The sequence below is a fragment of the Cherax quadricarinatus genome, chromosome 47 (genome assembly GCF_038502225.1).
Source record: "Cherax quadricarinatus isolate ZL_2023a chromosome 47, ASM3850222v1, whole genome shotgun sequence".
Lineage (NCBI taxonomy): Eukaryota > Metazoa > Arthropoda > Malacostraca > Decapoda > Parastacidae > Cherax > Cherax quadricarinatus.
In genome coordinates, this window is record NC_091338.1 from 13,766,514 (window position 1) to 13,790,524 (window position 24,011).

Here is a 24,011-nt window from a genome sequence, read left to right on the forward strand (position 1 = left end):
ATCACTCTGCTAGCGGGATCCCGACGGACACCGCTAGGCAAAGGGAGAACGAAAGAAAATAAATCCTACACTAAGGTCTGAGGCAACGGGCAAAACGATAACTGTGGAATGACCACCATACAATCACTGTCTTTTAGTATTACAAATATGCAATATTAACAAACTGAGGCACTAGACTGTGGACATGTGAGACTCTCCGAACATAAAAGTGATCAAGTTCTATGCCAAACGAGCCCACAGTCATGCTCTTAGACAATTGTGTTAGGAAAAGGCACCATCACAACACAGCACTGGCGTTGATGCATTTTACCTAAATTACATGAAGCACCCTTATAAACTAGCAAGTTAACTTTGTACATAAGTTCCCTGAGAAGTGCCGTTTTATGAAGTAACACCAAAGCTCAGTATGTTGCAAGACAGACCAAACTATATGTGACACCAAAAAAAAAAAAAAAAATTTAAACAGTACATTTTCCAGGAGGAGTGCAATGAAAAAGAAAGACAAATTTTACATGTTAAATTCTATTTATAAAGAAACATCACATTATCACCCTCACAGCAATCCTTAGTAAGCAAAACTGGTTCCCCATGACACACCTCTGCGAGAATGAGAGGAGCACAGGAGGGGGAAAATATCAGGCCCCCCCCCCCCAAAAAAAAAAAGAAATGCACACAAAAAAATAAAAAAAGGTGGATAGTCACATAAATCTTGTTGGTGGGACTGTGGCATAAAACCCTGGAGTCATCACTGAAGGCCCCCAAAAGGTGGACCTCCCAGGCCGACGTCTACATGTCATTCCAAGGACCCTGGAGTCACCCCAGCGGTGATCCAAAAAGGAAAAAAAAATTTAAAAAGAGTCTTAGAGAACCAAAACACCTTGGATCAAGAGACATGACCCAAAAAGTGGAGGGCATCACCGCGAGCCCCACATTCACTAAAATGTTTAGGTCCAACCGTGTCTATACCAACATAAAACAGAGGTGAGGCGTCCCAGCCAACACCTAAAAAAACGTAGCATACCTTACCTAGGCATGGCACTTGATGTGACTACCCCCAAAACACACACACACACTAGGGAATCCTGATACCCCCAGCTCCAGCTCAACCTGCCCTTCTCCTTGGGGTGGTCCAGGGTTCCATCTACTCATCTACCGCAAATCACTGCAAAATAAGAATAGATAAGTGATCTATACACTACATCGTGCACTTTAAACATGAGACAAGGCATCAGCAACTACATTCTCTGCTCCCTTCACATAATGGATCACAGGATTAAGAGGTTGGAGAAATAAGGCCCACCTTGAGAGTCTCTGATTGTAGTTCCTCATTAAGTGAAGGTAACGCAAAGGATTATGGTCACTAAACCATACCAGGATGCAGAGACCCTGTTACATATGCAGAAAAAAAAAATTTTGCACTGCCACAAGCAAGGCCAGGGCCTCCTTTGCTATGGTGGCATAGCTTCCTTGGTGCCTGTTACGTTTTGCCGAGAAGTAGCTGATTGGCGTTACTTGCCCTTCTCTACCCTGCACCAAGACTGCCCTAACCCCTGTATCATTTTGCAAAACTCAGGGTGGGTAACTCAGGATTACACATAAAAGATCTTGGGGGTTAATGGCATACAAAAGGTTCATGTACAGAGATATTAAAGTTACAAATATGGGTGTGTCCTTGGCACACATGGTCATGGGAATCAGATGATTCCCCCATGGTTCATTCACACATTTTGCATGTGGTTCATCAAAAGGAGACAAATCTACCTTATTTCTTAAATGTACCTGACGGCAGTCATTGGGTATTAGTTCATAAGAACACCCTAAAAACCAACAATACTGCGCACAAAGGTAAATTATCATTTTAGTGTGAGTGTTATAGTGAATGCTTCCTCTAACCAACCCAGTAAAGAATGATTATTGACTTTCTAGGTTGCAAATTTGAATCACCACATAAAATTTGATAATTTTCCCATATACAGGCTCCCATGTTATGCAGAAATATGGGATACCTGGGGACTAGAGCCTTGTCTAAGGGCAAAGGTAAAAGTTACACACAACTCAGGCATAAACAGGCCACCCAGGGCTATCCCAGTCAAAACAGAAAGCGCTAAACCGGTATTTGTTACTTCAATGGGTTGGTTAACAGAGGGTTAGGCAAAAATCCTAGTTAGGAAAATATATCTATTTATTCATCATAACACTATATACACTCTTTAGAAAACACCTTCGTGTATCTCCTATCCTAAACGCCTACATAGCGGGCACAAGAAGCAGGCAGCTGGCGGTCCAGCAACCATAAGCACTTGGCCTAGTCAGCGCCAGGCCTTCACTACTCCAATACTAACCCCATTTCTTATTTCCTCGCTCATCCCACAGCACCCTGACCATGTCAGAGCCTAGGTAAGCATACAGGTAAACCATAGAAGAGCCTATGGCTTGAGTTAGCTAAACAAAAGGAGTACACCACTACAAAACTTAGCTTAAATACACAGTGTCTCTGATGCCAGCTTCCATGCCATGCTGACCACGCGTGACTCCACCCACGCTTATCCGCTCACCCCCAAACACAGTTGGAAAATAAATCCCTGGCAGGATTTCTTTATAATTTACATTAGAGTACTTTACAGTACCCCCAAATGCACATTATGAATTATAAAATTATGCTTTACAATCATAACATTCGTACTATTATGGTACCCTTCTCTACTGTATATACATTTCAATGTCATGCAGAACCCTACATAACAATTATGTCATATTAGATGAATTGTGATAGATAAATAAGCCATAGAGATGATATTAGCATCATATTGAAGCATAATAAACTCGTCTCCCTCTTGCCTCCTACCTGTCTTCCATACACTAACAAAAGTCAGTAAAGGCAAGTGTGTTGTTAAATGTTCATTTATCCATTTTATTAGTGCTTTATATTTATTTGTCATTGTTTTCTGTATGTATATCTATACAGTATTTAATATTTAACCCTAAACAGTCCAAATGTATATAAGAACATAAGAAAGAAGGAACACTGCAACAGGCCTACTGACCCATGCGGAGCATGTCCATGTCCTCCCCCCGGATTAGCCCAATGACCCACCCAGTCTGGTCACCTCCACTCAAGGAAGGAGCATGGCACCAGACCCAGCAGCACAAGCTAGTCAGGTCCAACTCACACCCACTCATGTATTTATCTAACCTATTTTTAAAACTACACAACGTTTTAGCCTGAATAACTGTGCTCGGGAGTTTGTTCCACTCATCCACAACTCTATTATCAAACCAGTGCTTTCCTATATCCTTTCTGAATCTGAAGTTTTCCAACTTGAAACCATTGCTGCGAGTCCTGTTTTGGCTGGAAATTTTCAGCACGCTATTTACATCCCCTTTATTTATTCCTGTTTTCCATTTATACACCTCGATCATATCCCCCCTAATTCTACGCCTTTCGAGAGAGTGCAGATTCAGGGCCCTCAGTCTATCTGATACATGGGATCATCTTTGTCATCCTCCTCTGTACGTTTTCCAGAGCATTTATATCCATTCTGTAATACGGTGACCAGAACTGAGCAGCATAGTCTAAATGAGGCCTAACCAAGGATATATAGAGTTGAAGAACAACCTGAGGACTTCTGTTATTTATACTTCTAGATATGAAGCAAAGGATTCTGTTAGCTTTATTGCGAACACTAATGCACTTTTGTCTTGGTTTTCGATTACTGCTAACCAGATCTCCTAAATCCTTTTCGCAATCAGTAGTATTAAGATCTATATTATTTAGTTCATATGTGGCATGGTTATTTACCTGTCCAACAATTAGAACTTTGCATTTGTCAGTATTAAACTGCATCTGCCACTTCTCCGGCCATTGCATCAATCTATTCATATCATCCTGGAGTGCTCTAGTGTCCTCATTAGAGTGAATTGGATGGCCTATTTTGGTGTCATCAGCAAATTTGCTTATGTCGCTATTTATTCCCTCGTCTATATATGTATACATTCTCTTGCTCAGCGCCCCAAGTATTTTTTTTTTTTTTTTTAAGAACTGAAGAGCACATGTTTTTAAGACTGTATTTGCCATGATTTTTTTTTATACTGGCAGTCTCTCTTCAAGATGGGGTAACCTCCCCCCCCCCCCCACAAAAAAAAAAAAATTCTTTTGTCATTGCTCATTCAAAAGCTGTCTTGCCAAAAGTGTGCAGATATCACAGTTCAAATGACCCTCTTATCAACAGCATTCCCACCCCTCCAGAGTGCAGACACTGTAGTTCACTAGTCCAGAATTTGAATCCAGCTAACCAGTTTCCTTGAATCCCTTAATAAATGCTACATTTCACACACTAAGGTATGGCAGGCCATGAAAACCACTTTCTCTCTTCTCACTCTGATATACAGTGGAACCCCAATTTTCGTCCGGTCCAATTATTGTACAGTTCAGTTTTTGACTGCTTTTTCGGCAAAATTTTCCCACTGTTTTTGTACATCTGCTTGGAAATCGTCCGTACCAGATATGTCCGCCTGCTTGTGGGACATGTCTGGTATGGACACTGCCGCTCATACATTCATGACTCAGTCTTCCTTTGTTACTCGTTCACTGAGCATTACTCCGTGCGTTCATCCGAAATATTTCATAATCCATTGTTTTTTGAGGTTGCAGCTGCTAAGTAAACCACTGTGGACCAGCAGGTCATTTCAAACTTCAAAAACTCTATACCAAAGCAATGTTTCAAAGGTGCTTTGAAGTGACCTTGGACACTGAATTGACCCTAAGAGAGTTCTAGAGGAATCACTTCAATATCCTCAATTGCATAAGCCTTATAGATAAGGCTTGGCACAGAGTGACTTTCAGGATGATTAACTCTGCTTGGAGAAAATTGTGGCCAGAATGTGTTCTCCAGAAGGATTTTGAAGGGTTTGAGGCTGACCCTGATGACCCTACTCCTGTTGTGGAATCTGTTGTGTCTTTGGGGAAGTCCATGGAGTTGGAGGTGAGTAGCCAGGATGTGTTGAGAGTTGGTGGACGACCACAGGGAAGAGCTAACCACTTAAGAGCTGCAAGACCTTCATCTGGAAAAGCAACAGACCTTAGCTGAGGAAATTGCTTCAGAATAGAAGGAAGAGAGAGGGGGGAGAATGTACCTTCTTCAGCAATTAAGGACATTTGTGCAAAGTGGAGTGAGGTGCAAAGTTTTGTGGGGAAATATCACCCTAACAATGCTGTCGCGAGCTGTGTCAGCAACATGTTCAATGACAATGCCATGTCCCATTTTAGGCAAATCTTAGAGATGCCAGAAACAGGCCTCTGTGGACAGATTTCTTGTGCAACAGGGGTCTAGTGACTTTCAAGCTGGTCCTAGTGCCAGTAAAAGACAAAGAAGGGAAGTAACTCTGGATAGGGCTTCGATATATGTATGAAGTCCTTATGGAGGTTGACTCTCCTTCCAAACAATAACCTCCTCCCTCTCCCCTCCTCGCCGTCTTCCATACGCCAACAAGAATCTTCAATGAAGGTAAAAGTGATGTTAAATGTTCATGCATCCATTTCACTAGTCATTTATATTTATTTCTCATTTTTTCTGTATGTAAAACTATAGTTATTCTCTATGAATTTTTTTAATATTTTTGGGTGTCTGGAATGGATTAATTGGATTTACATTATTTCTTGTGGGAAATATTACTTTAGTTTTCATACAAATCGGTTTTCGGCTGAGCTTCTGGAATGGATTAAAGACGAAAACCGAGGTTCCACTGTAGTATATGCAGATATCACAAGTGACCCTCTGAACTGCAACATTTTCACCACTCCTTCAGAATACAAGCATTATACTATTTGCCTCTATGACTCAAGTCCAGCTAACAAATTTTCCCTGAATCACTTATTAAATGTTACTTTCCTTACAGTCCAACAGTGTCAGTCATAAAACCCAATTGTCTCCAATCCAGTCTAATAGGCTCAAGCCTAGGCCTAATATTCACAACGTACTGTATTCCCTTCCTCCAATCCTTCCTTGGATGGCTCCTACTCCCCTTCCACCTCCAATTTATGCACCCTTGTGGCCATTCTTCTTCATCCTCTCTTAAGTATCCAAACCACCTCACCAACCCCTCCTCAGACCTCTGAATTATACCTTTAGTAAACCCACACCATTTTCTGATTTCTTTTAATTTCTGTGCTCTTATCGTTTGAGTATGATACTGGAATTTGTATGAGTGGCATCCATTGGGGACACAACTAATTTCTAAGCCATCATAAGCTAGGTTTTCCAGTGGGCAACAGAAAATATGATTTTTAATGTGGATATTCATCCTGTTCTGCTAAGGAAAAGCTAAGTTCTAAATGAAAGCAGGAACATAGTTCAAATCTCAATCAAACCACTTTGGTATAACTGTGTATAAAGATTTTTTAACGAGTATCACAGTAGTGTTACTTGTGTATCAAAACTACAAGGAAGATGTATGGCAATAAAAAGAACCTTCAGAACAATAGATGACAAGGTAATGATAATTGGTAAAGTACTTATACACTCTTTGACTTTAAAATTGCAGATCTTTAAAAATTACAGAGAACTTTCACTTCCTACATCAGTTCACCAAACACTACTCTTTTGGAATGCCAAAATTCTGTCAAGCTGTATTCCCTTTAATGCAGACAAAGGATGTGAAGTACATACAATTTTCTCCAAATAGCCTTGGAGAGTAGTAGGCATTATAAATGGTGTAAAATAACCCCAATAAAAGAAGGGGTTCATTTAATGTACTAAGAGACAACAAAATAAGGATGAAAAGTCTACTGCTTTTCAATACCCTCTCATCAAATATAAGAGTATTAAAATAAACCCCTAACTGTCTTCAAGAGGGAATTTGACAATTTTCTCCAACCTGTTCTTGATACACCAGGTTGTGTGGTGCCTTCTTCAGCCTGTGTGCCACACAGCCATAGCCTGATTGACCTGAATATTAATCAGGAAGCCTGGTATGAGACCAGGCTGCTGGGAAGGGGAATCGTCCCTTGAATTTTCATCAGGTAGACAGGTAGGCCTCTGCTCCTACTGTCCTTAATCTCAACTCTCTATTACTGACCTCTGTTTTACAGTCAATGTCGCTGTAACATTAAAAGCATTATAATATGTTATAGTACTGCATTCACATATGAAGTCTGTACAGGCATTATTTGTACAGTATGTGGTGTTTGGCTGACTAGATTATAAATTTCCAGTGAAGTGAAAGTTGCCTGGTGGTTTCCTCAATTTTAGTGTTTAAATAGTTCATATACAGTATTATTTAACAGATTATTTATTAAAAAACTTCTCTTAGGTATTGATTGTGAGTCGTGTCGAAATGAAGAGGAGCGGCGTATGTTAGAAGATGCTCAGATGTGGCTTAGTAGTGGTTACTTAGCAGACAGACCTCATCCAAAGACTGGAGCTGTAGCTTTACATGTGGCGGCTGCAAAAGGCTACATCAAAGTTATGAAGTAAGAGATATATTTATTGTACTTTTATTGTGATTTTTGCTTTGTATGTCTCAGTATTTATAAGTCCATTCTATAGAGAGATAGATTCTAGGTATGATTTCTTGCAAAAAAGAACATAAATGTAATGTTGCTTAAATGTTATTAATTTTGTTTGGTATGCAATACTGTATATAATTTTAGAACAAGGATGACTTGTGGTAGAGCTATCTTTAATCATGTCTCTTTACATTCAAGTTTTCCATGGTGATGGTGCATGCTACCTGTTCTTGGAGGTCATTTTATTTATATGCCATTGTGATAAGTGCTTCCTATTGTTCTTACTACATCTCTTAAAATCATAGTTTGAAATTATGGTTTCTTGTGATATTTAATCTTATCTCCACAAAAATTCTAATATACACCTCATATTTCTGTGTAAACTTAACTGGTATATTTTTTCCTTTCTTCCATTATTGACATTTTCAGTGCTTTCAGTCTTGATATTTTTTTTTTTTTTTTTTTCAACAAGTCGGTCGTCTCCCACCGAGGCAGGGTGACCCAAAAAAGAAAGAAAATCCCCAAAAAGAAAATACTTTCATCATCATTCAACACTTTCACCACACTCACACATTATCACTGCTTTTGCAGAGGTGCTCAGAATACAACAGTTTAGAAGCATATACGTATAAAGATACACAACATATCTTGATATTTTATGCTTTTTAAAATTTTATATGTTTAGGGGGACTTGGCTACATGCATGGCTGAACACTTGGATATGAAAGGATTTGTGTTTGCAATGGTTGAATCTTTGCTCCTGCTTCCACCTTTTGCTTTAATATCTTTCACTGACATTCCTGGTTTCTAGTTTCTTGAGCTTTGTAATAGTTTCTCTTAAGCTGCATGGTATTTGACTTCTTCATTTCCTCGTCTAAATCACTTTATATGAAAGCAAGACACTTGGCAGATGGTACAGTATGAAGAGTACACTAAGAAAGGACTCGATTAACCCTTTTGACTGTTTCGGTCGTATATACAGTGGACCCCCGCATACCGTTGGCATCACATAACGTTTAATCCGCATACCGCTCGCTTTTATCGCAAAAATTTTGCCTCGCATACCGCTCAAAAACCCGCTCACCGCTGTTCGTCCGAGACGCGTCCAATGTGCGCCCTTAGCCAGCCTCACATGTGCCGCCGGTGGCATTGTTTACCAGCCAGCCTCCGCGGTAACATCCAAGCATACAATCGGAACATTTCGTATTATTACAGTGTTTTTGGTGATTTTATCTGCAAAATAAGTGACCATGGGCCCCAAGAAAGCTTCTAGTGCCAACCCTACAGCAATAAGGGTGAGAATTACTATAGAGATGAAGAAAAAGATCATTGATAAGTATGAAAGTGGAGTGCGTGTCTCCGAGCTGGCCAGGTTGTATAATAAAACCCAATCAACCATCGCTACTATTGGTGGTACAGCTGCTGCTGCTGCTGTACCACTGTCAGCTGCTGCTGCTGCTGCTGCACTGTCAGCTGCTGCTGCTGCTGCTGTAGCACCGTTGTTGGTGTGGCTTATTGAGAATACCAAGAAACAATTAACCCCAGAGGATTTGCCACCCAGGATAACCCAAAAAAGTCAGTGTCATCGAAGACTGTCTAACTTATTTCCATTGGGGTCCTTAATCTTGTCTCCCAGGATGCAACCCACACCAGTCGACTAACACCCAGGTGAACAGGGAAAAATGCCTGGAACTAGTGCTCATATTGATGAATTTAAAGCCAGCAAAGGTTGGTTTGAGAGAATGAAGAATCGTAGTGGCATACACAGTGTGATAAGGCCTGTTCTGGAAGAAAATGCCAAACAGGACCTACAGTACTCAGGAGGAAAAGGCACTCCCAGGACACAGTGTCTCATCAGTCATTGCTGCATCTTCAATATAGGTAAGTGTCATTTATTCTTCATTTAGTAGAGTAGTACATGCACAATACATATTGTGCATGTACTACTCTACTATTGTGCATGTATCCTTCTCTTTGTGTGTAGGAAAATGTATATTTCATGTGGTAAAAATTTTTTTTTCATACTTTTGGTTGTCTTGCACGGATTAATTTGATTTCCATTATTTCTTATGGGGAAAATTCATTCGCATACCGATCATTTCGCATAACAATGAGCCCTCTTGCACGGATTAAAATCGCTATGTGGGGGTCCACTGTATATGTCTTAGGCGTCACTGTTTCTGACGTATTTATATGCGTAAATTCTAGCGGCTTCAAATCAAGCGGGAGAAAGCTGGTAGGCCTACATGAGAGAGAATGGGTCTGAGTAGTGGGTGTGCACCCTGAGAAAAAAATCTGGGACTCAGTGGTGCATTGTGGGAACGCCATCTTGGTAGTCCATTTTCACCATGCCTTGCAGTAAGAAGTACCTCACTCCTTGGCGGATTGGAGGTCTTGTTCCCAAGTGATAGCTCAAACAGCGATGAAAGTGTCAGTGAAAATGAATTCCATGGTTTTCAAGCGGGTGTGACTGAAAACAGTGCCCAGGATAATGTAATTAGTGATGAAAACACAGATGACCCATGACCTTCCACCTCTGGTGCTGGGCCGGCTCGTTCACGTTCACCTGTACAAGGACGAAAGAGGAAACTATTTGCCCATGTACAAGACTCTGATGTGAGCAGTGAAAGTGATAGTGATAGTAATTTCAAATCTATTGAGAGCAGTTCTAGTTGCGACAGTGAGGGTGAATATTCCCCAGTGAAGTGGCAGTATATAGCATGCAGTCTGGTAGTGTGTCATATGCTGTTCCAAGAGGAAGGATTAAATCTTGGAGCACATCCCGTGGCCCTACACCACAACCTGATAGTAAAGATGACGATATTGTTACGATGGGTATGAATGATGTGAGTGAGGCAGCAGGTGGTGGTGGTGGTGGTGGTGGTGGTGATAGTGATTGTGGCACAAGTCATGTGACACCAGCAGTGGGCCACGCTACTACCGACGTTGCTGACTCTGCACAACTACAACCAGCCTCACCCAACCCCACACTCTCACAACCTACACAACCACAACGTGCACAACCACAACTGCGTTTCAGTATCCAGAACCCACCAGCAGTCCGCATCTGGGATTGGCAGGAAGGTGACGAGTTTGTTCCCAGTCCCCATGACTGATGAAACACAAAGTGGAACATGGCCATCGTGTACACTTGGGAACAATGCTACTGAACTGGAATGCTTTCAGTTATTCTTCGTTGAACCCCTGATGGACATTATTGTCAGGGAAACCAACACATACTATGAGTACACCATGGCAAATACAATTCTCTCACCAATATCATGGCTACACCAGTGGAAGGACACAACTGTGGCAGAGATGTACCTGTTTTTTGCTACACTAATGCTTATGCCACATATGTATAAGCACACTGTCACCACATATTGGGCAACAGAACGCCTGATTTCAACCCCAGGTTTTAGTGACATCATAGGTGTGAATCGTTGCTTGATACGTATGTTTCACTTTTCAGACAAAACAAGGGCTGACAGAAGCGACAGGTTATATAAGATCAGAAATGTGTTTATGTACCTGAAACAAAAGTGTTGCGTGTATTTTTATCTCTTCAGGAAGCTTGTTATTGACGAGCCTTTGATTTTATTCAAAGAAAGACTCTCGTTCAAGCAATACATACCAAGCAAAAGGAAACGCTATGGTATAAAGTTATTTGTACAGTGGACCCCCTCATAACGATATTAATCCGTTCCTGAGAGCTCAATGTTATGCGAAATTATCGTTATGCGAATGAATTTTCCCCATAAGAAATAATGGAAATCAAATTAATCAGTTCCTGACACCCAAAAGTATGAAAAAAATTTTTTTTTACCACATGAAATTATATATTATTTTATTATCACACTGGCCGATTCCCACCAAGGCAGGGTGGCCCGAAAAAGAAAAACTTTCACCATCATTCACTCCATCACTGTCTTGCCAGAAGGGTGCTTTACACTACAGTTTTTAAACTGCAACATACACACAAACTGAAGAAGACATGCACAGTTACATGACACTTACCTTTATTGAAGATCTGGTGATGACTGATGGGATGGGAGGAGGAGAGAGTCTTAGTGTTTAGAAGGGGAATCCCCTTCCATTAAGACTTGAGGTGTCAAGTCCTTTTCTGGGGTTACTTCCCTTCTTCTTTTAATGCCACTAGGACCAGCTTCAGAGTCACTGGACTTCTGTCGCACAACATATCAGTCCATAGAGGTCTGTACCTCTCGTTCCTTTATGACTTTACTAAAGTGGTTCACAACATTGTCAGTGTAATAGTCACCAGCACGGCTTGCGACAGCTGTCTGAGGGTGATTTTCATCCATGAAGGCTTGCACTTTAAGCCACATTGCACAGATTCCCTTAATCTTTGAAGTAGGCAACTTCTTCAATTTCTCTCTCCCCTCCTCCGAAGCAGTTTCCTCAGGTGTGGCCTCATGCTGATGAAGATGATCTAGCAGCTCATCAGTGGTTAGTTCTTCATTGTCCTCCTCCACCAACTCTTCCACATCATCCCCAGTAACCTCCAACCCCAAGGACTTTCCCAATGCCACAGTGGATTCCTCAACTGACATAGGATTCCCTGGGTTAGCCTCAAACCCTTCAAAATCCCTTTGGTCTACACATTCTGGCCACAGTTTCTTCCAAGCAGAGTTCAAGGTCCTCTTAGTCACTCCCTCCCAAGCCTTACCTATAAGGTTTACACAATTGAGGATATTAAAGTGCTCTCTCCAAAACTCTCTTAAGAGTCAATTGAGTTTGAGGTCACTACAAAGCACCTTTCAAACGGAGCTTTTGTGTACAGTTTTTTGAAGTTTGCAATAGCCTGCTGGTCTGTGGGCTGCAGGAGAGGAGTGGTATTAGGAGGCAAAAACTTGACCTAAATGAAGCTCATGTCCCCACAAAGTCGCTCTGCCAAGTATGTAGGATGACCAGGGGCATTGTCTAACACCAGGAGGCACTTAAGGTCTAATTTCTTTTCAGTTAGGTAATTTTTCACATTGGGGGCAAATGCTTGGTGTATTGGGGGCAAATGCTTGGTGTAACCAGTCATAGAAAAAGTCCCTAGTGACCCATGCCTTACTGTTTGCCCTCCACAGCACACACAAATTAACCTTGAGGATATTCTTTTGCCTGAACGCTCTGGGAGTTTCAGAGTGATACACTAATAAAGGCTTCACTTTGCAATCACCACTAGCATTGGCACACATGAGAAGAGTAAGCCTGTCTTTCATAGGCTTATGTCCTGGGAGTTCCTTTTCCTCCTGAGTAATGTAGGTCCTGCTTGGCATTTTCTTCCAAAACAGGCCTGTTTCGTCACAATTAAACACTTGTTCAGGTTTCAGTCCTTCACTGTCTATGTACTCCTTGAATTCCTGCACATATTTTTCAGCCGCTTTGTGGTCCAAACTGGCAGCCTCACCATGCCTTATCACACTATGTATGCCACTACACTTCTTAAATCGCTCAAACCAACCTTTGCTGGCCTTAAATTCACTCACATCATCACTAGTTGCAGGCATTTTTTTAATTAAATCCTGATGCAACTTCCTAGCCTTTTCACTTACGATCGCTTGAGAGATGTTATCTCCTGCTATCTGTTTTTCGTTTATCCACACCAATAAGAGTCTCTCAACATCTTCTATCACTTGCGATCTCTGTTTTGAAAACACAGTTGAACCTTTGGCAAGAAAAGCTTCCTTGATTGTCGTTTTCTTGGACACAATAGTAGTGATGGTTGATTGGGGTTTACTATACAACCTGGCCAGCTCGGAGACACGTACTCCACTTTCATACTTAGCAATGATCTCTTTCTTCATCTCTATAGTAATTGTCACCCTTATTCCTGTAGGGTTGGCACTAGAAGCTTTCTTGGGGCCCATGGTCACTTATTTTGCAGATAAAATCACCAAAAACGCTGTAATAATACGAAATGTTCCGATTGTATGCTTGGATGTTACTGCGGAGGCTGGCTGGTAAACAATGCCACCCACGGAACATGTGAGGCTGGCTCAGGCCGCACATTAGACGCGTCTCGGATGAATAGCGTTGAGCGGGTTTTTTAGCGGTATGCGAGGCAAAATCTTAGCGATAAAATGTTTCGGTATGCGGATTTAACGTTATGTGATGCCAACGGTATGCGGGGGGTCCACTGTACTGTGTGATTGCAAAAGTGGTGTTGGAGTGTGAGCAAAGTAACATTTATGAAGGGGTTCAGGGAAACCGGCAGGCCGGACTTGAGTCCTGGAGATGAGAAGTACAGTGCCTGCACTCTGTAGGAGGGGTGTTAATGTTGCAGTTTAAAAACTGTAGTGTAAAGCACCGTTCTGGCAAGACAGTGATGGAGTGAATGATGGTGAAAGTTTTTCTTTTTCGGGCCACCCTGCCTTGGTGGGAATCGGCCAGTGTGATAATAATAAAAAAAAAAGTTTTGTTGATATTCAGTAGTAAAGTTCGACTTACGACCATTTCAACTTACGACCGGTTTCTCGGAACCCAACTCGGTCATAAGTCGGATGGTAGGTGTATTATATACTGATAACTGGTATACAAGCCCCAAAGTCAGTGATTTCTTGCGAGTGAACCTGACAGATGTATGTGGCACAGTGCGTGGTAATTGTAAACATAATGCCAAAGTTTGACGCTGGCACTTGCAGAGGTTCGGTGCACGCCTTTGCTGCCAATGACATCATGGCATTTCGGTGGCATGACAAACGTGATGTCACATTGTTGACATCATTTCACTGAAACGAAATGGCACACACTGGCAGGCACAGTAGAGAGACCAATGAATCCATTCTAAAACCTGCAGCTGTCATGGACTACAACCTCAATATGCACTTAGTGGACAAATGTGGCATGCAGATTGGGTTTGCTGATTGTGTACGCAAGAGTTATGAGTGGTATATGAAAATTTTTTTCCATCTTCTTGATACTTCCTTGCTAAATGCTACAAACACGCAGAGGCACTCGTTTTATGTGTGAGGATTGTCAAGTACCACTCTGCATATACCCATGTTTCAAAGAGTTCCACAAGCTGCAGCAGTTCTAGGAAAGTGTTCAGTGACTGTACATCTGTATATATATTATGGAACAATAGTAATAAACAATGTTTTGTATTGTGTGTGTAAACAAGTTTTGTGCACAATCTAATAGTGATAATGTTTGTTCGGTTATTGTGTTGTAAACAATGAGTGTATATTTGAACAATGCACCTTACTTTGGTCTCACAGGCCACATAAGTTACTTAGAAAAGAAAAATATTGGAAAATACAAGAAACCTTCGAATTGGAGTAAATAAAAGAATACCGGGTGGGCAGCATTCTCCGCTGTTGCCATATCCCGCTCATTTTCTGCCAACTTTGCGCCTCTGTATCTCGGTATGTACTGATGGCAAAAAAAAAATTTTAGGCTTAAAACACTCAGTAAAATAATCCTAACATTTTGGTAAGAAAAATAATTTTTTTTTTTTTCAAATATTTTGCGACAGAATGACAGTTTCAGAAAGGGGCCTGCGGCAATCAAAGGGTTAAGTGTAAGACTTTTGACTTTTCAGTTCCCTCCCTTTGTGTGTAAGGAAAATTGATAACAAATCTCTGGCTTTCTTTAACCCTTAAACGGTCCAAACGTATATATATGTTTTTTCAACATCTGAAAGTATATAAAAAAATATAGATCTTTTTTGTTTTGCATTTGAAAACGTGTAAAAAAACTTTAATCTACATTTTTTTTGTTATATTTGAAAATATGTAAAAAAAAGTAGATCTACTTTTGTAGCACTACGAATTTAAACGTCGATTTCTTTGGACCGTTTAAGGGTTAAGGGAAGACTTGATACTCCTCAAGCTAGTTCCTTATCAACCAAGCTGTGGTGCATAAGTTGGATTGTGTGTGCCCAGCACCAACAGCCCAGTCAATCAGGCCAGCACCCTGGAGGTCTGGTCTGGGACCAGGCCTTGAGAATGATAACCCTAGGTATCATGGTAAGCTAAGTGTAAGGTTAGGTACCTATTCAAGCTGTATTTCTACATTCGTTGAAAATGTTGGGGATTGAAAATAGAGTGAATAAGTGTTTAAACAAAGTTTTAGTGGAGTTTTGGTTAGCATTGTCATGGAAGCATAGCCATGGCATATGATTGTGTAAAAAAGAAAAAAATAATTTTGTAGAGATTAACTAATAATCCACACTTCCCCTGCATAATTACAAAAGCTGTTGAAAAGCAACATTGTAAACATAGCACAAAAATTGTAATACTTGGGACTTAGATTAATATTCTGTCATCATCTCCTTGGTCTTGATGACCATTTGAAGCCATTTGGGCATTCTTTCATTCAGATTCCTGAAGTAATCAGTGAATGACTGGTTGACCCCAGTGTCCTTTATCTCCTGCTGCAGGCACAACATGGATGGAATGTGGCAGGATTCCATCTTTTTCATGATATTCCAGACATTCTCAGCAGGACTGTGATCTGGATTATTCCCAGGTCACTGTAAAACCTCTTACTTTTTCTTAGCAAACTTTTTTTTTTTTTTTTTTTTTTTTTTTTTTTTTTTTTTTTTTTGTTGGGGTGGTATTGTGCATAAAGGTGGTGGAGCTGTGAATTTTGAAAATGGTGGTGTAGCAGTCAGCATTTTGGGGAAGGAGGTACAAACTCCTACAACAAAGTAAACCACTAAAGCAAACTCAAACCATGCTGGATTGTGGATGCTTTATGGCACTCCCTGTGTATGGGAGGGTTGTACATGCTGATGGAGGAGAGGTGTCTCACCCTGCTGTTACTTTTTTTTTTTATCCAGTCATCAACAATCCAGTGTGCATATTTACTGTCAAACTTCAGGCATTCCTTCTTAAAGAAGAGAGGTTTCCTTGCATCACGATGACTTGGCAAGTGGAGGTCCTTTTGCAGGCGGTGATGGTTGCACTGAACTGAGAGATCACCCAGGAGTTCAGGATACATTTCTTTGAGCTGTTATGCAATCATGTGTGGATTTCTATGTAGTTCTCTGCTAAGAATATTATCTGCATGTTTAGACGTTCTCCTTGGCTGTCGAGTATGAGGTTTTGTAGTGGGATCAGTCTGGTGGTAGACCATGGGTGGCAGCATTACTGAGCTTTGCTTGTCCAGTACTGAGACAGATTTCTTTTATAAGAACATAAGAAAGAAGGAACACTGCAACAGGCCTACTGGCCCATGCGAGGCAGGCCGAATTCTCCCACCAGCTTAAGCCAATGCCTTAACCCAGTCAGGTCAGTCATATTCACATAAGGGAGGAGCACGGCATCAGACCTAGTAGCATAAGCTAGTCAGGTCCAACTCACACCCACCCACACCCACTCGTGTATCTATCCAACCTATCTTTAAAACTACACAACGTCTTAGCTTCTATGATGATACTCGGAAGTTTGTTCCACTCATCCACAACTCTGTTACCAAACCAGTGCTTTCCTATATCTTTCCTGAATCTGAATTTTTCCATCTGAAAATCATTGCTGTGAGTCCTGTTTATGCTAGATATTTTTAGCATGCTATTTACATCCCCTTTATTAATTCCTGTTTTCCCTTTATACACCTCGGTCACTATTATTTGTTTTATTAACACATTGGCCGATTCCCACCAAGGCAGGGTGGCCCGAAAAAGAAAAACTTTCATCATCATTCACAACTCCATCACTGTCTTGCCAAAGGGGTGCTTTTCACTACAGTTACAAAACTGCAGCACTAACACCCCTCCTTCAGGGTGTAGACACTGTACTTCCCATCTCCAGGACTCAAGTGCGGCCTGCCGGTTTCCCTGAATCCTTTCATAAATGTTACTTTGTTCACACTCCAGCAGCATGTCAAGTACAGTGGTCCCTCAATAATTGTCCTTAATCCGTTCCTGGAAGTGGGACTATTATCGAAATAGACGATTTTCGAATCAATTTTCCCCATAAGAAATAATGTAAATCCAATTAATTCGTTCCAGACACCCAGAAGTATCAACAACAATTTTTTTTTTTACCTAAAAGATAGATTTACATGCACAAAAGAATGAACATTCAACATGACAGTTACCTTTATTGAAGGCTGTTGTTTATGAATGGAAGACAGGGAGGAGGAGAGAGGGAAGAGAGGGTATTGTTTGGAAGGGGAATCCCCCTCCATAAGGACTCGGGGTCACTTAAGGGGGTCACTTCCCTAGCATAAATATAGATTTACATGCAGAAAAGAATGCCAAATAAATGTAAAGCACTAATAAAATGTGTAAATGAACATTGGTAATAGGGGTAGTTGATGAGTGGAACGGTCTGCCTAGTAGGGTGATCGAAGCTAAAACATTAGGTAGTTTCAAATTTAGGTTAGATAAATACATGAGTGAGAGGGGTTGGATTTGAGTCGGACTTGCACCTGAGCTTATTGCTTGGGTAGCATTTGTTCTGTTAGTGGGTTGGATTTGTGAAGGACCGGCCTAGTATGGGCCAACAGGCTTACTGCAGTGTTCCTCATTTCTTATGTTCTAAAAGCTATGGCTTGGGGAGTTTCAGATTTAGGTTGGATAAATACACGAGTGAGAGGGGTTGGATTTGAGTCGGACTTGCACCTGAGCTTATTGCCTGGGCAGCATTTGTTCTGTTAGTGGGTTGGATTTGTGAAGGACTGGCCTAGTATGGGCCAGCAGACCTACTGCAGTGTTCATCCTTTCTTATGTTCTTATTGGAGACTTGTTTGTATGAGGGAGGGATGGCAAGTTTATTGTTGGAGAATATGACACTAATATCAACTCTTCGGCTTATTTGTCTTATCACAATTCAACTAATATGACATAATAACCAATATTAATAACATAGAAACATGGAATATACTCTAGAAGAGTGAATAAAATAAGTCATTACGTATGTCACGAGAGGTGTTGTGTTGTTGTTGGGTATATAAGGGCCACTGAGAGTAAGCCGTCCATAATGGTGGTGAAGCAACAGCTGAGGCGGTGGTGTTTTCTGTAGCCCTATATAACTCCAACAACATTGGAGGAGTTGGTAGAATCGCTGAATCACTAAAGAAGGAACCCTCTACCACCATCACTACGACCTTCTACCACTATTACAACTGTTACCACCATCACTACTACCTTCTACCACCATCAACCACTATCACAACTGCTTCCTCTCTACCACCACCACCTTTGTATTTTTCTACAATATTTTTCATAAATTATATGTGTTTCTCACATTCTTTACCAAAGGGCTGGTACTTGAAGCTTTCTTTGGAGCCATGGTAGCTTATTTAGCACTTGCAAGCAGTAAAATCAATGGAATATTATGAAATATTTTGTAGGAGCATGTGAGGGGACCGTCACTCACTGGTAAACAATGGCACACTGGCTGGGAAGGCAGGCCCAGGCGGCTCAGAGCGTGAGTATGCATCCCGGATGAAGGACGATTAGCGAGTTAATGGACCATTTGCGAGCCAATGTTTAGACGAAATAATGGGACTATTTCCGAAATGGACAACTTTCAGGCCGGACAATTATTGAGGGACCACTGTATTAAAAATCATTTGTCTCCGTTCACTCCTATCAAATACGCTCATGTACGCTTGTTGGAAGTCCAAGCCCCTCGCACACGAAACCTCCTTTACCCCCTCCCTCCAACCCTTCCTAGGCTGACCCCTAGCCCGCCTACCTTCCTCTACAGATTTATACACTCTTGAAGTCATTCTGTTTTGTTCCATTCTCTCTGCTTGTCCGAACCACTTCAACAACCCCTCCTTAGCCCTCTGGATAATAGTTTTGGTAATGTCACAAGTTCTCCTAATTTCCAAACTATGAATCCTCTGCATTATATTCACAACACACATTGCCCTCAGACATGACATCTCCACTGCCTCCAGCCTTTTCCTCGTTGCAACATTCATCACCCATGCTTCACACCCATACAAGAGTGTTGGTACAACTATACTTTCATACATTCCCCTCTTTGCTTTCAGGGACAAAGTTCTTTGTCTCCACAGACTCCTAAGTGCACCACTCACCCTTTTCCCCCCATCAATTCTATGATTCACCTCATCCTTCATAGACCCATCTGCTGACACATCCACTCCTAAATATCTGAATACATTCACCTCCTCCATACTCTCTCCCTCCAATCTGATATCCAGTCTTTTGTCACCTAATCTTTTTGTTATCCTCATCACCATAGTCTTTCCTAAATTCACTTTTAATTTTCTTTCTTAATTTTAATTTTCTTTCTTCTTTCTTCTTTTTTTTTATCACACTGGCCGATTCCCACCAAGGCAGGGTGGCCCAAAAAAGAAAAACTTTCACCATCATTCACTCCATCACTGTCTTGCCAGAAGGGTGCTTTACACTACAGTTTTTAAACTGCAACATTAACACCCCTCCTTCAGAGTGCAGGCACTGTACTTCCCATCTCCAGGACTCAAGTCCGGCCTGCCGGTTTCCCTGAACCCCTTCATAAATGATACTTTGCTCACACTCCAACAGCATGTCAAGTATTAAAAACCATTTGTCTCCATTCACTCCTATCAAACATGCTCACGCATGCCTGCTGGAAGTCCAAGCCCCTCGCACACAAAAGCTCCTTAATCCCCTCCCTCCAACCTTTCCTAGGCCGACCCCTACCCCGCCTTCCTTCCACTACAGACTGATACATTCTTGAAGTCACTCTGTTTCGCTCCATTCTCTCTACATGTCCGAACCACCTCAACAACCCTTCCTCAGCCCTCTGGACAACAGTTTTGGTAATCCCGCACCTCCTCCTAATTTCCAAACTACGAATTCTCTGCATTATATTCACACCACACATTGCCCTCAGACATGACATCTCCACTGCCTCCAGCCTTCTCCTCGCTGCAACATTCATCACCCATGCTTCACACCCATATAAGAGCGTTGGTAAAACTATACTCTCATACATTCCCCTCTTTGCCTCCAAGGACAAAGTTCTTTGTCTCCACAGACTCCTAAGTGCACCACTCACCCTTTTCCCCTCATCAATTCTATGATTCGCCTCATCTTTCATAGACCCATCCACTGACACGTCCACTCCCAAATATCTGAATACATTCACCTCCTCCATACTCTCTCCCTCCAATCTGATATCCAATCTTTCATCACCTAATCTTTTTGTTATCCTCATCACCTTACTCTTTCCTGTATTCACTTTTAATTTTCTTCTTTTGCACACCCTACCAAATTCATCCACCAATCTCTGCAACTTCTCTTCAGAATCTCCCAAGAGCACAGTGTCATCAGCAAAGAGCAACTGTGACAACTCCCACTTTATGTGTGATTCTTTATCTTTTAACTCCACGCCTCTTGTCAAGACCCTTGCATTTGCTTCTCTTACAACCCCATCTATAAATATATTAAACAACCACGGTGACATCACACATCCTTGTCTAAGGCCTACTTTTACTGGGAAATAATCTCCCTCTCTCCTACATACTCTAACCTGAGCCTCACTATCCTCGTAAAAACTCTTCACTGCTTTCAGTAACCTACCTCCTACACCATACACTTGCAACATCTGCCACATTGCCCCCCTATCCACCCTGTCATACGCCTTTTCCAAATCCATAAATGCCACAAAGACCTCTTTAGCCTTATCTAAATACTGTTCACTTATATGTTTCACTGTAAACACCTGGTCCACACACCCCCTACCTTTCCTAAAGCCTCCTTGTTCATCTGCTATCCTATTCTCCGTCTTACTCTTAATTCTTTCAATAATAACTCTACCATACACTTTACCAGGTATACTCAACAGACTTATCCCCCTATAATTTTTGCACTCTCTTTTGTCCCCTTTGCCTTTATACAAAGGAACTATGCATGCTCTCTGCCAATCCCTAGGTACCTTACCCTCTTCCATACATTTATTAAATAATTGCACCAACCACTCCAAAACTATATCCCCACCTGCTTTTAACATTTCTATCTTTATCCCATCAATCCCGGCTGCCTTAACCCCTTTCATTTTGCCTACTGCCTCACGAGCTTCCCCCACACTCACAACTGGCTCTTCCTCACTCCTACAAGATGTTATTCCTCCTTGCCCTATACACGAAATCACAGCTTCCCTATCTTCATCAACATTTACTTACCCTACCAAATTCATCCACCAACCTCTGCAACTTCTCTTCAGAATCTCTCAAAAGCACAGTTTCATCGGCAAAGAGCAACTGTGACAACTCCCACTTTGTGTTTGATTCTTTATCTTTTAATGCCACACCTCTTGCCAAGACCCTCGCATTCCCTTCTCTTACAACCCCATCTGTAAATATATATAGCAAGAACCACTCCAAAACTATATCCCCACCTGCTTTTAACATTTCTATCTTTATCCCATCAATCCCAGCTGCCTTAACCCCTTTCATTCTACCCATTGCCTCATGAACTTCTCCCACACTCACAACTGGCTCTTCCTCACTCCTACCAGATGTTATTCCTCCTTCCCCTATACACGAAATCACAGCTTCCCTATCTTCATCAACATTTAACAGTTCCTCAAAATATTCCCTCCATCTTCCCAATACCTGTAACTCTCCATTTAATAACTCTCCTCTCCTATTTTTAACTGTCAGATCCATTTGTTCCTAGGCTTCCTGAACTTATTAATCTCACTCCAAAACTTTTTCTTATTTTCATCAAAATTTGTTGATAACATCTCACCCACTCACTCATTTGTTCTCTTTTTACATTGCTTCACTACTCTCTTAACCTCTCTGTTTCTCTCCATATACTCTTTCCTCCTTGCATCACTTCTACTTAGTAAAAACTTCTCATATGCTAACTTTTTCTCCCTTACTTCTCTCTTTACATCATCATTCCAGCAATCACTTCTTCTTCCCTCTCGCACCCACTTTCCTGTAACCACAAACTTCTGCTGAACACTAACACTACATTCTTAAACCTACCCCATACATCTTCGACCCCATTGCCTACACTCTTACTAGCCCATTAATCCTCCAATAGTTGTTTATGTCTTACCTTAATTGCTTCCTCTTTTAGTTTATACACCTTCACCTCTTTCTTACTTGCTGCTTCTATTTTCCTTGTACATATTCCATAGTAGTAGGTTGGTAGACAGCAACCACCCAGGAAGGTACTACCGTCCTGCCAAGTGAGTGTAAAACAAAAGCCTGTAATTGTTTTACATGATGGTAGGATTGCTGGTGTCTTTTGTCTGTCTCATAAATATGCAAGATTACAGGCATGTCTTGCTGCTTCTACTTACACTTAGGACACACTACACATACATGTACACGTTTATTTATACACACTCATCTGAGTTTTCTTCGCGATTTTATCTTAATAGTTCTTGGTCTTATAACTGTTCCTTTTATATCCATGGGGAAGTGGAATAAGAATCTTTCCTCCGTAAGCCATGCGTGTTGTAAAAGTCAACTAAAATGCCGGGAACAATAGGCTAGTAACCCCTTTTCCTGTAAAGATTACTAAAAAGAATAAGAAGAAGAAAATTGTCAAAGTGGGAAGTCTGAATGCGCGTGGATGTTGTGCAAATGATAAGAAAGAGATGATTGTGGATGTTATGAATGAGAAGAAACTGGATGTCCTGGCTTTAAGTGAAACAAAGCTGAAGGGGGTGGGAGAGTTTCAATGGAGAGGAATAAATGGGATTAGGTCAGGGGTTTCAAATAGAGTTAGAGCTAAAGAAGGAGTAGCAATAATGTTGAAGGATAAGCTATGGCAGGAAAAGAGGGACTACAAATGTATAAATTCAAGGATTATGTGGAGTAAAATAAAGATTGGATGTGAAAAGTGGGTTATAGTTAGCGTGTATGCACCTGGAGAAGAGAGAAGTGTAGAGGAGAGAGAGAGATTCTGGGAAATGTTGAGTGAATGCATGGGGAGTTTTGAATCAAGTGTGAGAGTAATGGTGGTTGGGGATTTCAATGCTAAAGTGGGTAAAAATGTTATGGAGGGAGTAGTAGGTAAATTTGGGGTGCCAGGGGTAAATGTAAATGGGGAGCCTTTAATTGAGCTATGTGTAGAAAGAAATTTGGTAATAAGTAATACATATTTTATGAAAAAGAGGATAAATAAATATACAAGGTATGATGTAGCACGTAATGAAAGTAGTTTGTTAGATTATGTATTGGTGGATAAAAGGTTGATGGGTAGGCTCCAGGATGTACATGTTTATAGAGGGGCAACTGATATATCGGATCATTATTTAGTTGTAGCTACAGTTAGAGTAAGAGGTAGATGGGAAAAGAGGAAGGTGGCAACAACAAGTAAGAGGGAGGTGAAAGTGTATAAACTAAAGGAAGAGGAAGTTCGGGCGAGATATAAGCGACTATTGGCAGAAAGGTGGGCTAGTGCAAAGATGAGTAGTGGGGGGGGGGGTTGAAGAGGGTTGGAATAGTTTTAAAAATGCAGTATTAGAATGTGGGGCAGAAGTTTGTGGTTATAGGAGGGTGGGGGCAGGAGGAAAGAGGAGTGATTGGTGGAATGATGAAGTAAAGGGTGTGATAAAAGAGAAAAAGG

The 24,011-nt window shown here is 41.2% G+C and overlaps 1 protein-coding gene across 11 annotated transcripts in view; it reads left to right on the forward strand.

Moving 5' to 3' along the window:
• The window catches only part of Mbs (Myosin binding subunit), a 582,822-nt gene that overhangs the window by 216,029 nt on the left and 342,782 nt on the right, over positions 1 to 24,011 (forward strand). For 10 of the 11 annotated variants that reach the window (XM_070094697.1, XM_070094699.1, XM_070094698.1 and 7 more), the window contains exon 4: positions 7,309 to 7,468. In XM_070094697.1, coding sequence (XP_069950798.1) covers positions 7,309 to 7,468 — 160 coding nt within the window. Of the gene's footprint in view, positions 1 to 6,904; positions 7,027 to 7,308; positions 7,469 to 24,011 lie in introns of those variants that run through there. The other variant, XM_070094705.1, reaches the window with a different exon arrangement.